We start from the raw sequence: 14,113 nt of genomic DNA, 5'->3' as shown, positions 1-14,113 counted from the left end.
AGTGTAGCATTCCATTTCCTCTTCACTTATTCTTGGAGACTCAAATCTGTTCCAGCTTGAGAGTTCCCCTGTGCACAAAGCCAGCTCCATGAAGATATGGTTTATATGGGTTGGAGTGAAAGATCTTAAAAGGCCTGCTATAGAGCACTGACCTCCACCGTATTGAACTCCTTTGGGATGAATTGGAATGATGATTGCACCTCAGGCCTCCTCACCTCTCCTGAATCAGTACCTGACTTTATTAATGCCTAAACGAGCACAAGTCTCCATAACCACACTCTAACATCTGGAGGAACATCTTTACCGAAGAGTGGAGGTAAATATAACAGCAAATAGGAACTAAATGTGGAATGGAATGTTTTAAATACACATATAAATCTTATGGTCAGGGGTCCACAAACGTTTGTCCACATAATGGACCATCCAAAGCCTTTTACATTCCATAATTTTGTGCTATTTCTATTGTAAAACAAATTGTAGGTTTAAATTATTAATATTATTATTATGCACACAGCTAGTAATAAGTGTGCAGACCAGAATTCTCCTAATTCAACAAATGCAGAAGGTGATTTAACCAGGGTTATCCAGGGTTATATTTTCCAACAGGAAAGCTAAAGCTTGCTAACTCACACACTCTGTAATCAATTACTTCTTTGCATTTATTCTTGTAATCTTTTTTTTCATTATTGTTCCCCTTTCTTTAATCATGACACAGACAATGCCTAACTGTTGCTATGGAAACAAGGTGACTTTAAAAGTTCCCTTTACATGAGCAAAGAGAGCAATTTTATTCCACAAGTAAGAAAAAAATGCAATGGCAGAAATGAAAGACTCAGTATTACTTGACATTGTTTTACATTTCATTAGGATTCCATTCATCACCAGTCATATAATGTTGTATAGATTTTGCTTCCTGAGAATTTCGTGATGTGTGTGATGACGTTGAACATTTTCCCAGCATTTTTTAATATTTGCAGGAAAGTGAGAGCTCGCAAGCACTTTATAACACCATATAAGGTGTAACAAAGGGTAATATTCCCTGGTTTCTCTCCTGCTAAATGCGTAGATGGTCCATTGTGAATGCCACATTTACAAACATTTAATAAGGATGGAATGTGCTGAACTAATTGATTCTATATGGAAAATTGCAAAGTTATGCATCACAGGTTACTGATTGCGCACTTATTGCTGCTAATTAGTAATTTAACATATTACACAAATTCATGTTCCAGTTAAGTGCATTCTATTGTACAGTACAAAAATAATTACTAAATTATGATTAGAATGACAACTGCAATTCCTTTAGCAGATTATATAAAAAATTATTTCATCAATAAATCAAATAAAACAGATTGAACCTGTAAGTATGGCATGTTGCAATCTTTCCAATGCAGCCAAGACCAACAATCAATACAGTATCTATATTTCAACATCCTTTTTTTTTTAATTAAGCATTACATCAAACCGAATGTTATCTAGATTATACAGACAATCTAGATTTTAATTTCTTTTTTATAACCAAGTCATTAAGAGCTTTTTGATGTTTGCTATCCTAGCTTCTCAAGGTATGAATAGAAACAGAATACAATATAAACTGGTTGATCTCAACCAGCTCCAGACCAGCAGTTACAGTTGTGTCTTTGTTTTCTGATATGTTTATTACAGCCAAGCATTTGCACCTAAATCCATCCAAAACAGTCCCCAAAAAAGATATTTTTTAATTTTACTGATTTTTATTTTTTTTTACTTTCTTCACCGTATCGTGATGAACGCAGACAGGTCCCCTGGTGGTCTAGTGGTTAGGATGCGGCGCTTTTACCCCTGCGGCCCGGGTTCGATCCCCGGTCAGGGAACCAACCCCAGCCACTCTCAGTGCTGGTCCCAAGCCCGGATGAATGGGGAGGGTTGCGTTAGGAAGGGCATCCAGCGTAAAAACATGTGCCAAATCAAACATGCAGATGATCCGCTGTGGCGCCCCCTAATGGGAGAAGCCGAAAGAAAGAAAGCAATTGGGTAATTATTTCAGACAAGAAATGTTATGTCCTAGGAAACTGTTCAGGTGCTTGCTGGTATAGACTCAGACTGCTTTAATTTATTGTCTGGAGAAAGGCTATTGAAATAGATGAAGTCCAGGGTGTGTGGGATCAATGTGGCCTGGATCACTGCTCTAGTGTGGAACAGATGTTTGCACCCAATGTTTTTCTTTGCAGTAGAGAAAGAAAGGGAGTGTGTATAAGGACTCACTCTTAAAAAAAAAACTTTTTGCATCAATGTAAGTAAAAGGTAAGATGAAAAGGACAGTTGGTTACACTGAGTCCTCATTAACATGTACACATTTAATGTAATCTGTGTCTCTGCTCATGTTTTGTCCTCTGTTTGTTTGCTTTCCTTATCTTCTGGTTCCTCCAAAGCTTTTAAAATATCAGTCTTCATTATCACTTTGACATGGTCTGACCAATTAAAATGCAGAGCTGACATAACCTGACCAATTGGTTAAAAACACCACATAGTGGATTGACGATATATTAAAATGTTACTAAAGATTGCAAAAAGTCAAATTTTATAAAATGATATATGAAACGTTGTGGTTGTCGATGTATTAGAAAATTCATTGTTCCAATTCCCATTTAAATAGCCAGTGGTTCATTGTATTTTCTTTTAAATATTGATACCTCTAGAGCTTTTTGGAAAATGTCTTCCCCACACTTGATTAGAAGCTCACGGAAAAGACTGTGGTTGGTTGTTTAAGCCAGATGACCTCTTTACATGAGTTTATTGGGTATAATCAAGAGATAATGCTGGCCTTATATTGTGTGCTAACTGATTGACAGTTCAGGATATTAAATGGAATTAGTCATTGAAAAAAAAATGGAATCCTCATTGCTTAGTAATGGTGTGTGTTAGTCTGTGCTTGATGCCAAAATCCAACATACTTTGGTGATTTTCCTTTTGCTGCCTAAACAGTTCTGACCCATTGAGCATTAACAGCATTAACGTCTTCAGCTACAGTAGCTCGTCTGTTGGAGCGGACCACACGGGCCAGCCTTCGCTCCCCACGTGCAACATGCATCACCTTGGCTGCCCATGACCTTGTCGCCGGTTCACCACTGTTCCTTTCCTGGAACACTTTTGTTAGATACTGACCACTGCAGACCCGGAACATCCCACACGTTCTGCAGTTTTGGAGATGCTCTGACCCAGTTGTCTAAAATCACAATCTGGCCCTTGTCAGACTTGCTCAAATCTTTATGCTTGCCCCATTTTCCTACCTCCAACTCATCAAAATTGAGGACAAAATGTTCACTTGATGCCTAATATATCTCACCCACTAACAGGTCCTATAATGATAAGATAATCAATGTTATACATTCACCGGTTATAATGTTATGTCATAATGTTATGCCTGGTCAGTGTATACTGAAAATGTAACTCAACATGCCATTATACAGAAAATTTAACAATGCATAGGGAAAGCCTGTGGCTGAAAAAAGTGTGGGACATTGGCAGAGGTGAATTGATGTTTATAAATAAAAAACCCTGCAGACCATTGAAATTAACAAAATGGAAATAAAATAAATATTAAAAAGTATTTTTACCTCAGACCCTCGGTCCACGGCCCGGTGGCAGGGGACCCCTGGTTTACCTGTACCTTTGCAAACAGGGAATGATATGAAGTTTTATATTTATAGATGCATACCCCTGGTGTAGGTTCTTAGTAATGAATTCAAACGTGTAAATGAACCCGTTGGCTTTCCATATTGCTCCCCAGTTCTTCTGCTTATGTTGGGCCATACAATTAGTACTACATCTTGAAGCACCTGATCATAAAGGGAAAAAAAAGGGCCTGATACTACAACTGTAGCCCAGTCCTACTCTGTGTACATCAGTTATGCACTGCAGGTGTTTGCAGTATGAAAACATGGCAGAAATGGAAGGCAGAGAGGTGACTCCATCATGACATATTGATGATGAGTAAAACTGAAGGAGTGGATTGGGTTAAGTGTTGCGAGTCCACACGCGATTTTGTGGTTGGCCACAGAGCTGAGCATCCTCCTCCACCTCCTACTACAGCTCCTCCTCTTCCTCCTGATGCTCCGCTAATGATCCTCCGCATCACTACAGGCATCCGCATCCTTCCACCGCTTGAACACGAGACTCCGCGCGCTCGAAAGACAGAGGTAGAGGGGACACGGGCTATTCTTCACCTACCTCCGCGAGCCTCTCCAAAACTCCCCGATTACTGGCACTAACGGTAAGCGATGGAGAGTTTGCTGGACAACCCTATGAAAGCCGTGCTTTATCTCAAAGAACTGACGACCATCGTGCAGAACCAGCAGAGCCTCATCCAGACACAGCGGCAGAGAATCGACGATCTCGAGCGGAAGGTGCAGGACCTGATTGGAGAAAACCGGCGCCTTAGAGATCCGCATCAGCACCACCAACATCAGCATCATCAGCCACAGCCACAGCATCAGCACCAACATCCACCTCCTCCTCCACCGAGGAGCAGCAGCCCACCGCCAACATCCGGCCCGCATCCTGCACCAGCCGGAACTCCGGGCCAGGCGCCGCAGCATCACCCTCCTCCGCCAGTTCATCACCATCACCACCACCCTCCACCTCCTCCTCCGCATCATCATCCCTCTCCGCCGCGGCAGCTGCAGTTGGTGCCCGCTGCCACCCCGTGCAGCTCCGGTTCTCCGCCAGAGGAGCGGGAGGAGCGCGCGAGGAGCCCGCGGTGCAGATCGCTCGTGCCGCAGCCGCCTGTGAGCTTCTGCCGCTCGACCGGACTCGCCAGGAAAGCCGAGTAAGTCCAAAAGTCTCCGTTTTTTTTTTTTTTTTTTTTTAATCCCTTCCTCCCACCCGTCATTGCAATTCCTCCCACGCAAGCCAATTTTTCTCACCTTGAACCTCGGGTTTTCTTCTCAGCTCTGCACAATTGATGTTCATCTAGAGCTGAAATATATCTGCAACATGCCCTTATTTCTTAATGACAATCTGAATTCATAGGAAAAAAAAAAACTGTTAAATCAGCAATGTGTGCATTAATTCCACCCACAGGGATTTCACTGTAGAACCAGAAGTCATTAATGCTTTTTTAATTACTTCTGCAAGCACACAAGCACAGTGTGACTCCAGCACACAGTTTGCTCAGAAGATCTGTCAAGATGTCAAAAAGCATATTATCCAACACTTTAACACCCGCCCCCCCAGCCCAGCTTCTTCAAGCAATGATGCTCTGCTTATTATTATTATTATTATTATTATTATTATTATTATTATTATTATCATTATTATTATTATTATTATTATTATTATTATTATTATTATTATTATTATTATTATTATCATAATAATAATAATAATAATAATAATAATAATAATAATTATTATTATTATTATTATTATTATTTGTTTGCATTTCAGAACAATTGCTTTATAAGAAGATTCATAGAAGCATAAGATGCTGTATATCAACTAAACCGAGCGGTTGGAACCAGACTACATGTTTCATATTAATAATTCATATTTCATGCAAAGTTGACAAAGTTGCTCTGGATTTATTAACCATAGTCTAGATGGTTACAGATTAAAGCTCATTCTGGCTGTAGATATGGTTATCAAACAGTTCATTTAGAATTTTTGTCACTCTCCATTGAAACCACGTGTTAATCCCTGTCCTTCAGTCTTATCCTTTGACCTTCAGTGATGCTTCCTTCATCAGCTGCTCTTGTGCTATATATCGAGTAATTGTCGAAATGCTTGTGAATTTGCTATATATACTTATTGTAAGACTGCTATGCAATTGCACATTTATTTCTAGCATATATATATATATATATATATATATATATATATATATATATATATATATATATATATATATATATATATATATGGTAAAATAGAGTAAAAGATCTAGGGGTGGGACTTGATCTTCTTTATCATTGTTTTTTTAAATAAATAAAATTATTATTATTATATATTTTTATATTATAAGCTCCTTATATAAACTGTATGGTTTTCTAAAAATAAGAAAAAAAATCATTTTTTTTTTGTGTTAAGGATGATTGGAGATCCTTATGTTTTGTTTGAATCCTAGTTCTGCTCTAAATTGAATTTCAGTCAAGAATTATAGTTTACAGTTTAGCTAAGGTCACATTACTGTCACTGTGAAGTGTGGAAATCATGTGATGAATATATTTGATTTTATATATTATATTTATGTCAATGTTGGTGGTTCTTCAGTTTTGTCTTTGCCAGTTTTTATGACGATTCTGCGTTACACAACCGTTATATAACAAAGTAATTACTTACATTACAATCAGAACCTAATGGAATTTCTTTGTTGCATCAGTACAGTATATTGCAGTAGCACTGCACTAAAATGCGATCATTGTCTGATTGCATCCCTGTGTTGCATACAGTGACCTTCATTGAGAGCTTTGTTGTCTTACTTATTCTTCTTAATCTGGATTGAGATTTGAGCCACCAAATCAGTTTTTTTAAGTTTCTACTAAAGAAAATTTCTGTGTTAAGTTTTAATATTACTAAGTTTTAGTAAGTTTTGTTATTGATGATAAAATGCTCACAGCAGGACCTCAGAGTATGTTTTTAAAATTCTTTGGACATACCCACTCTGTTTTTCTTTTACTACTAAAAAACAGAATGATGAGAGAGAGTGCTGTTTCTTTTGACAGTAGAATTCTGATTTGTCATGTTTTTGGCAGGCAGTACAATGAGCTGTACTGTTTATGCTGTCAATGAGGGGTGGAAGCATACTTGCATTTGCTGTTATAGCTTCCCGATTTAAGCTAAAGGAAATAAAATGGAATATTTTTGATCAAACTACACATTTCACTTGTGCAGCACAAATAAACTCATTTGATGTAACAGAAGAGCAGCTTGCTTCCATTTTCAAGGTTAGTAATATTCACCTTGAGGGTGTTTTTTCTAGCTAGTACCTACTAAGACCACATTGTACTCTGCTTCGGAAATAGCTAGAATTTTTCTACCAATTTTACCAATCGAAGAACTTCTACAGTCTCTCAAATATTCTTGCTATTCGAAAGCAGTAGGTCTTGCTGGGAGTAAAATGGAGTGGTTGGGAAGTTAAGCTTGCTACAAAACTGATAAAGTAGCATGAATTTCCTCATCTTCTAGACAAATGCAATGTGACAAAAAAGCAAAATTCAGAGTAATTGTAATACAGACTTATAGCGAGTATCTTTATGCATGCACTCACTCCTTTCTCTATTTATTGGGGTAATTTGGAGATATCTTCTTCTAAGGACCTTCATGTTTTTATTCATAATAGTGAGAATGTCATTCATCTGTCATGCAGGTTCGAAGATTCAGTATAACACATTTATTTTTGATTGCTTACCAGTGAAGGGAATATGCAGCTCAGTCTCAATTTTTTTCTTCCCTTGTTCATTTGATCATGACTCGGATTTTGCAATGTAGCAGTGTTCAGGTGCGTTCAGTTGAGAACAGTGGCTAGATGTTGTTGACATGCACTATTTATTCACTGCCAGCTGTTCACATTTTTAGTATGAGGAAAAACCAATTTATATGTGCTCACATTTATTTTCTATACACTCACCATCCACTGTGTTAATAAAACCTGTAATCCGCTGATTGTAGCAGCACAATGCAAAAAAAAAGTCGATCAGTTGCAAGCCAATGTTCACATTAAACATCATAATAAAAAAAGTGCGATCTCTATGACTTTGCTCATGGCATGGATGTTGGTACCAAATAGGATCCAATGTCTCTTGATCTCTCTTAACCTGCAGATCCCTAACAAACAGGATTATATCCATTTTTGTACCATTCTGTGTAAACTCTAAAGACAGCTGAGTGAGACTGTTTGTAGCAGTTCCAGGAAATCAGCAGCATCTCAAATACTCAAAGCTAAACCTCTTATCGTGTATCTGCATGATTTCTCTGCTGCCACATCATTGGGTATTTGCAAAAATGAACAGGTGTTCTTACTAAAGTGGATGGCATGTATGATGTGTGTGTGTGTGTGTGTGTGTGTGTGTGTGTGTGTGTGTGTGTGTGTGTGTGTGTTTGCTTCAATCATATGACATCATATGACAAGTCAGAAATTCATAAACCTTTAAAAGCTGTTTGCTGCCATCTTTGAGTATCTAATTTCAAGATAATGTTTAAGCCCAGTTGCAGAGTTTGCTGTAAAATATGTTATGCACTCCTCACTGCAGGTTTCTTCTGTCATTGGAGAGGCACTGCTGGAATTGATAAGCACTGGATAAAAAAGAAACACCTTACTTCCTTGGAATCCTCCATTTTCATGCATTACAATATATGGTTTGACCAGTAGCTTTATGCAGAGATTTTCTCCTTTTGCTAGAACTGGCCTTTGAAGCTGCTTAATGGAAATTGCTACCTGCAAACCTCTACCAGTTGCTTAAAGTCCATGAAGCTCCTCTGCAGTTGTTGTGTGTGGGCTTGCGAATGACTGACTGCAGGTCATATAACTATATTTCAGGTCATATACCTCTTCTAGATCTACCTTAGATTTTACTGCAAAACAACTTCAGCAAATACATTCTAAAAGGAAATATAGGGCAAAGGAAACAGTCTAGCATTTGAACAGCAGGAAAAACATTTGCTTGACTGATTTCACTGTTGCCACTGGCTTGCTCATTAGGGATAAACTTAGAGAATAATTTGTACATTTGAACATTTATATTCATTATCTTTTAATTTCTGTGAAGGTGCTTTGGGACAATGTTCATTATTAAAAGTGCTACACAAATGTGTGCAAATGACATGTACTCTAGGCTCCTAGATTAAGTTTATCAATTATATACAAGATATAAAGGAATTAAAATTCCTTTTAATAGTACCACATTGAAAATCTGCCTTAAAACATTGTATGAAGATTTCTCACTTCACTTTCAGTGAAACTTTATCCTGGTCATGGTCGATCCTGTTTAGATGATCCTGGTTTTACATTAATTTACACCAATGTAGTGGCAATTTAGGTGACATTTAATATATAGTATATTTTTTTTATGCTGTATAACTGGATTCTGTGTTCATTCAGGGCCATAATCAGGGCCTTCTTTAGAAGCATGGATGTAGTTTAGAAGAAGGGATTAATGTAAAGTCCCTAGAAAAGGCAACCTTAATTGTTTGAAACTAAATGCATTCTCATTTGCATAACATTAGCATAAGCAGACAGAATTTATTCCATGATACAAGGTTGCAAATAAATCTGACTACACCATGGTCCTGAGCATTAGTGGGGTTTTCCTTTAAGTCTGGGAAAGCATGGGTATGTCTGTTTCACTAGGTCTCATAGAGAGCACACAGATGTTTCAGTTTGTATTTAGAGCACCAACTACAATAAAATGATCTGTCTAGCTTATGTTGAGGCACACACTGTGATGAAAAGGTTGGACAGAGTAGAGATGGAGAAGCCACATACAATATCCAATAGTTTTGTGGTGCGTTAATTGAATCTGACATGTTAATGGGGTTGTAAAACCCATGCCTTTGCCACTTATTAGAATATTTTTAATAGCGTCATCACTGACTGCTAGATCGAGGTGGTTTTGAACGGTTTAATGAATAGTTTGGACTTACCTTTTTTAATCTGCATCAGTGCTCAGTTTTAATTTAGGTAGGTCATTTTCAGTTGTGAGTCAAAAAATGGGACTGCAACCTAACAAGTTAAGTTACCTTGGTCATGGGGATTTGTTTTTGGCTTTAACATCCTGCCTTCTATTTTGTCTTTTAATAAAGGCTTTGGCCATTGTCCAGTTATATCAGGAATTTATAAGATGATGTTTGTGCGTGTATGTGTATGTATGCAGAAAGATTGTTTGTTCACACTTCTCATTAGAAATTGAATATAATATTAGTGTGTATATATATATATATATATATATATATATATATATATATATATATATATATATATATATATATATATATATATATATATATACCATAAATAAGGCATGCAATTAGTAATATGAGTGCCATTATTTTACACACACAATTCCTAGAGTTCATCTCCAGGGATCTGTTAGACATCAAGACACCGGTAATATCCCAGCAATACACTATTTTACAAAAGATTAGCGAATGAATTGAAGCTATCTTTACACATGTTGCCATGAATTTATATGGAACTCTTTTATAAGATAATATAATATATTTTATAATATAATTATAATATAATTATTTCCTTTCTTTTTTTTTTACTAGGTGTTTATTTTTACCTTATACCTCCAAAGTGTTCTGTAAGAGTATTATGTAAGCTAGTGCACTATGCTGTAATTCAACTTTTTGGAAATTCAACTTTAAAAAATGAAATATTTCAGTAGTGCTTACTGTATTTATGAACTAATGTTTGGTAATATGTGAAAACTCTGACCAATTTATCAAGTTCAACAAATGATGTGTTGCATTGCTCTAAATACTAAATTTAGCAGTGCTTGTGGTGATATAAACGGATTTATTTTTCTCTTTCTCTTTGCAGAAAATACGATACATAGATTACTTATTTCACAACCAGTTTTAATGGCCATACATAATTATTTATCAGTCACTTTAGTTAATATACAACCAGAAAATAAAAAAAAGTTGTATGCAGTATTACAAAATAAATAACAAGAACAAAAATAAAATAAAATAAACAGCTTCTTTAGATGTAATGTGGCAAGTTGTTTGTGTGACCTTCCCTTACATTTGAACAAAAGCAGAAATCTGGCTCTTGTAAAATGAAATAAAATGGAATCATAATTAAAGTCATAAAAAAAAAAAAAGTTCTGTTACACTAGGTTTGTGCAGGACATGCTGGAGCATTACATTCACATGCTATGCATGGAAGCGTGCATTTAAGAACTTTCTATTAAATGTTCATAAAAATGGCAACGATCACAGAATATGACAAACATAAAATCATACATTTGCATCACCAAGGCCACTAAACAACCAAGCTGGTAGGGGTCTAAAACGCTTTTGTGCAGTACTGTATAGACTTTACCTTATTGGCTATTTAATTCTATTATAAGAAATGCCGGTATAATGCTATTTTCCTTTTCTATTTTTCTGTCTTTCCCAGTCAATTCAAGCCAGGAAAGGATTATCAGTCTGTTTGCCATGCGAATGCTAGACACGTCTGTCTGGTTATAACAGGGTGACTGGCTTCAGCTTGCTTGCTGCAGAAATTCAAATCATGAATATCCCATTTTGTGCAGAGTGGTTTTAGATTGCTTCATTTCTCCTCTTCTTCCCCCCCTATCAACTTACATGCTGGGGGCTGTGTGTTTGGCTATGATTTATAATTTTTTTTTTTATTATCATACTTTGGTAAAGGTGACTACGCAAAGGTGACTTACAAATCCTGGCAGCATGCATCGCTGCTTTGTATGGACAGCAGGAGGGATGGGGAGAGAGAAAGAGCGCGAGAGAGATTGAGGCATGAGCGAGAGTAATGAATCCTAAAAGCCACTGTGATTGTACAAATGAATGTACGTGACACTCAACACAATGGTTTAATGAGAGAAAGAGAGAGAGAGATTAAGGGAACATAGGCTGAAGTTGGAGAGGCTTGACATTTGCCATAACTGATTTATTAACATTTTATACTGTGTTTATCTGGTTGTTATTGTGGGTAATATTGCAGCACATTCTCCATTTTCTGGAATGCAAATCATTTAGATGCATAAGAGCTAGCTGGGTTAGCTTGTCCTTGGTGAGCCGAGCTGTCACCAACGATTAACTCGCAACCTGTATAATTCAGATGAATATGTGCATCTTATTTTTTTTTTATTCAATGTTTATTTTAATCTTCATATACTAGCTCAGTGGTTAAAATGGTAGAGTTTAAACAGTCAAAACCTAGCCAAGCTGCCATTCCTGGGCTCTTGAGCAAAACCCTTAACCATCAACTGCTCAGTTGTGTAAATATGATAATTGTAAGTCACTCTTGATAAGGACATCTGCCAAATGCCATAAATGTAAATGCTCCTAGTAAGAGACATGGTTGGCACTGGGCCAAAGATGTAATCCCAGCCCTCGCAGAGAGTAAGTCCCGAAGTTTTATGGCTAAATTTTACTGTAACCATAACCTAATTTTTTTGGTCACCACCCACAATTCTTGATAATAGGTGCAGGAAGCACCAAGCAAAAGAATGATGATTTTCCAGTAAGCAGATACCTTTGACTAAAAAGTCCTGGTTCACCAGCAGGACCAACTCACCTGAAGCAAGCATCTGACCTTTGTCTGGTGGAGGACTATTATGTAAGACTTGGGGATGCTAGTTTTCAAACCTGTTGCCCCAGCATGGAAACATTTGAATGTGGGTTAGAGATCATGTAACTAAAAGCAATATCATGTTCTATGATTTTACTCCACAGATCTTAATAGATCAGATAAACTGTCATCAGTCTTCTTCCTCCTAGATTTTTCAGGAGCCTTGACCCTGTCCACCACAAGACTTTCTTGTCCAACCTCATGAGTCTAGGAATGTGTGAAATAGCAAGGCAATGGTTTGCTTCTTTCCTCATGTGGCAGTTATGTCAGGAGATCTGAATCTCCCCCACATAATCTTCACTGGAGTCCCATAAGACTCTGTTGTGAGTACTTTTCACATTCTATGTTCATTCTCTTGGTGAGGTCCCATTCCCGCATGTGTATTAATGCCACTGCTATCCTGATGAGTGAACTTATATGTCCTTTCCTGCCTCAGACTCACGTTTCTGCTTGGTCCCCAGCACATATCATTTTATAATTGGTGCACTTCAGAAAAAAACATGCAGAATTTGTGCAATCTGTACAACAGCAAATTGCCTTGCTTGCAGTTGCAGTGTATTTTTAAGGTTCAATGATAAAAATAAATTATGCATTTGCTAACTATGGGGGTAAGAAATCACTGTGAAGCTCCTACTGTATGCCTAGCGAAAGTAACCTTGTCAGTTACATTTTAGTCTGTTGACTGCAATATTCAGTTATTGATTTACTACGTTACCTGAGTTTTTGCTTTTTGAGAAACCTTTGCGTAATTGTTTGAAAAAAATCTGACTCGGCCCCCTTCACACGCTTTTGGCCTCATATTCATATGTAATTGGGTGGATATATGTATCTCAGGGTTAACATTCTTCAAACACTCATATGGCTTTACTACTACGAGCAACAATCATTATTAAAATAAGCCAAACATCAAAGAAGCTCTTATTTGCTCATAAATGCACTACAGCAAAGTGAAAGTCATTCTTTACATAACCCAGCTTGTTATTAAGCTGGGAATGGCTGGCTCAGCCATGATACATCATCCCTGTAGCAGAGAAAGTTAAGGGGCTTGCTCAAGGGCCCAACAATAGCAGCTTGGTGATGCTGGGGCTTGAACCCTTGACCTTTCCGATCAGTAACTCAGTGCCATGTTACATTGTTACGTTTCAAATGTTATGCAGTGTTATAACTACGAACAGGGCTTTTTTTTTTTTTAATCCTATGATCTGTGCAGATAACATCTGTCCAGCGGGGTTTTAGTAGTTAGGATCAAATAGAATCACTGAGAGATTTCAATGACACTGCTATCACGGTTTATGGGGGTGTTCTCTCATAAATGTCAGGTGGAATTACATTTCTTAAACTAACTGAATATTTACTTATAAATAATAAAGAATTCAGTGGGGAAATCCACCAGCAATCAGACAACATAAAACATCCAGGGTTCTTTTTTTCCTTTTTCTTTCCATTTTCCCCAGTTATTCCCTATCTTGTAATTTATTTATTCACTCTTACTCTAGAAGTGTCTTGTCCTTTTATAGATTGCTCTCTTTCTAGCTAAAACACTCATTTGAGTACACTTGCACAAACCGCATGGTTAATTGTAAATGGTTATACATTTGCCCCAAGATGCATATTATTGATACAGGAACAACAGCCTTAGCTAGCATACATTTTGGTTTTAAAGGTCTAGCAAACTAGGCTTGCTAGTTTAATGTGAAAGACATCTGAATACAGAATTAAATATGTTCACTATCATAGAAAGCATACATTCTTGGTGTACTTCGCTGCGACTGCAAAGCTGCTTAGCTGTGACTGCAAAAACTAGAGTCTTCACTG

General features: G+C 37.2%; 1 protein-coding gene across 4 annotated transcripts in view; it reads left to right on the top strand.

The window, feature by feature from the left end:
- Positions 1–4,091: 4,091 nt before the first annotated feature.
- The window catches only part of iqsec3a (IQ motif and Sec7 domain ArfGEF 3a), a 131,900-nt gene continuing 121,878 nt past the window's right edge, over positions 4,092–14,113 (top strand). For all 4 annotated transcript variants that reach the window (XM_083528296.1, XM_083528294.1, XM_083528295.1 and 1 more), the window contains exon 1: positions 4,092–4,807. In XM_083528296.1, coding sequence (XP_083384422.1) covers positions 4,260–4,807 — 548 coding nt within the window. In that variant the 5' untranslated portion in view covers positions 4,092–4,259. The remainder of the gene's footprint in view (positions 4,808–14,113) is intronic.

Source organism: Silurus aristotelis (assembly GCF_946808225.1).
Source record: "Silurus aristotelis genome assembly, chromosome: 24".
NCBI classification, from domain to species: domain Eukaryota; kingdom Metazoa; phylum Chordata; class Actinopteri; order Siluriformes; family Siluridae; genus Silurus; species Silurus aristotelis.
Note: the sequence above shows the minus strand (reverse complement) of the source record. Positions and strands in the feature narration are given on the sequence as shown.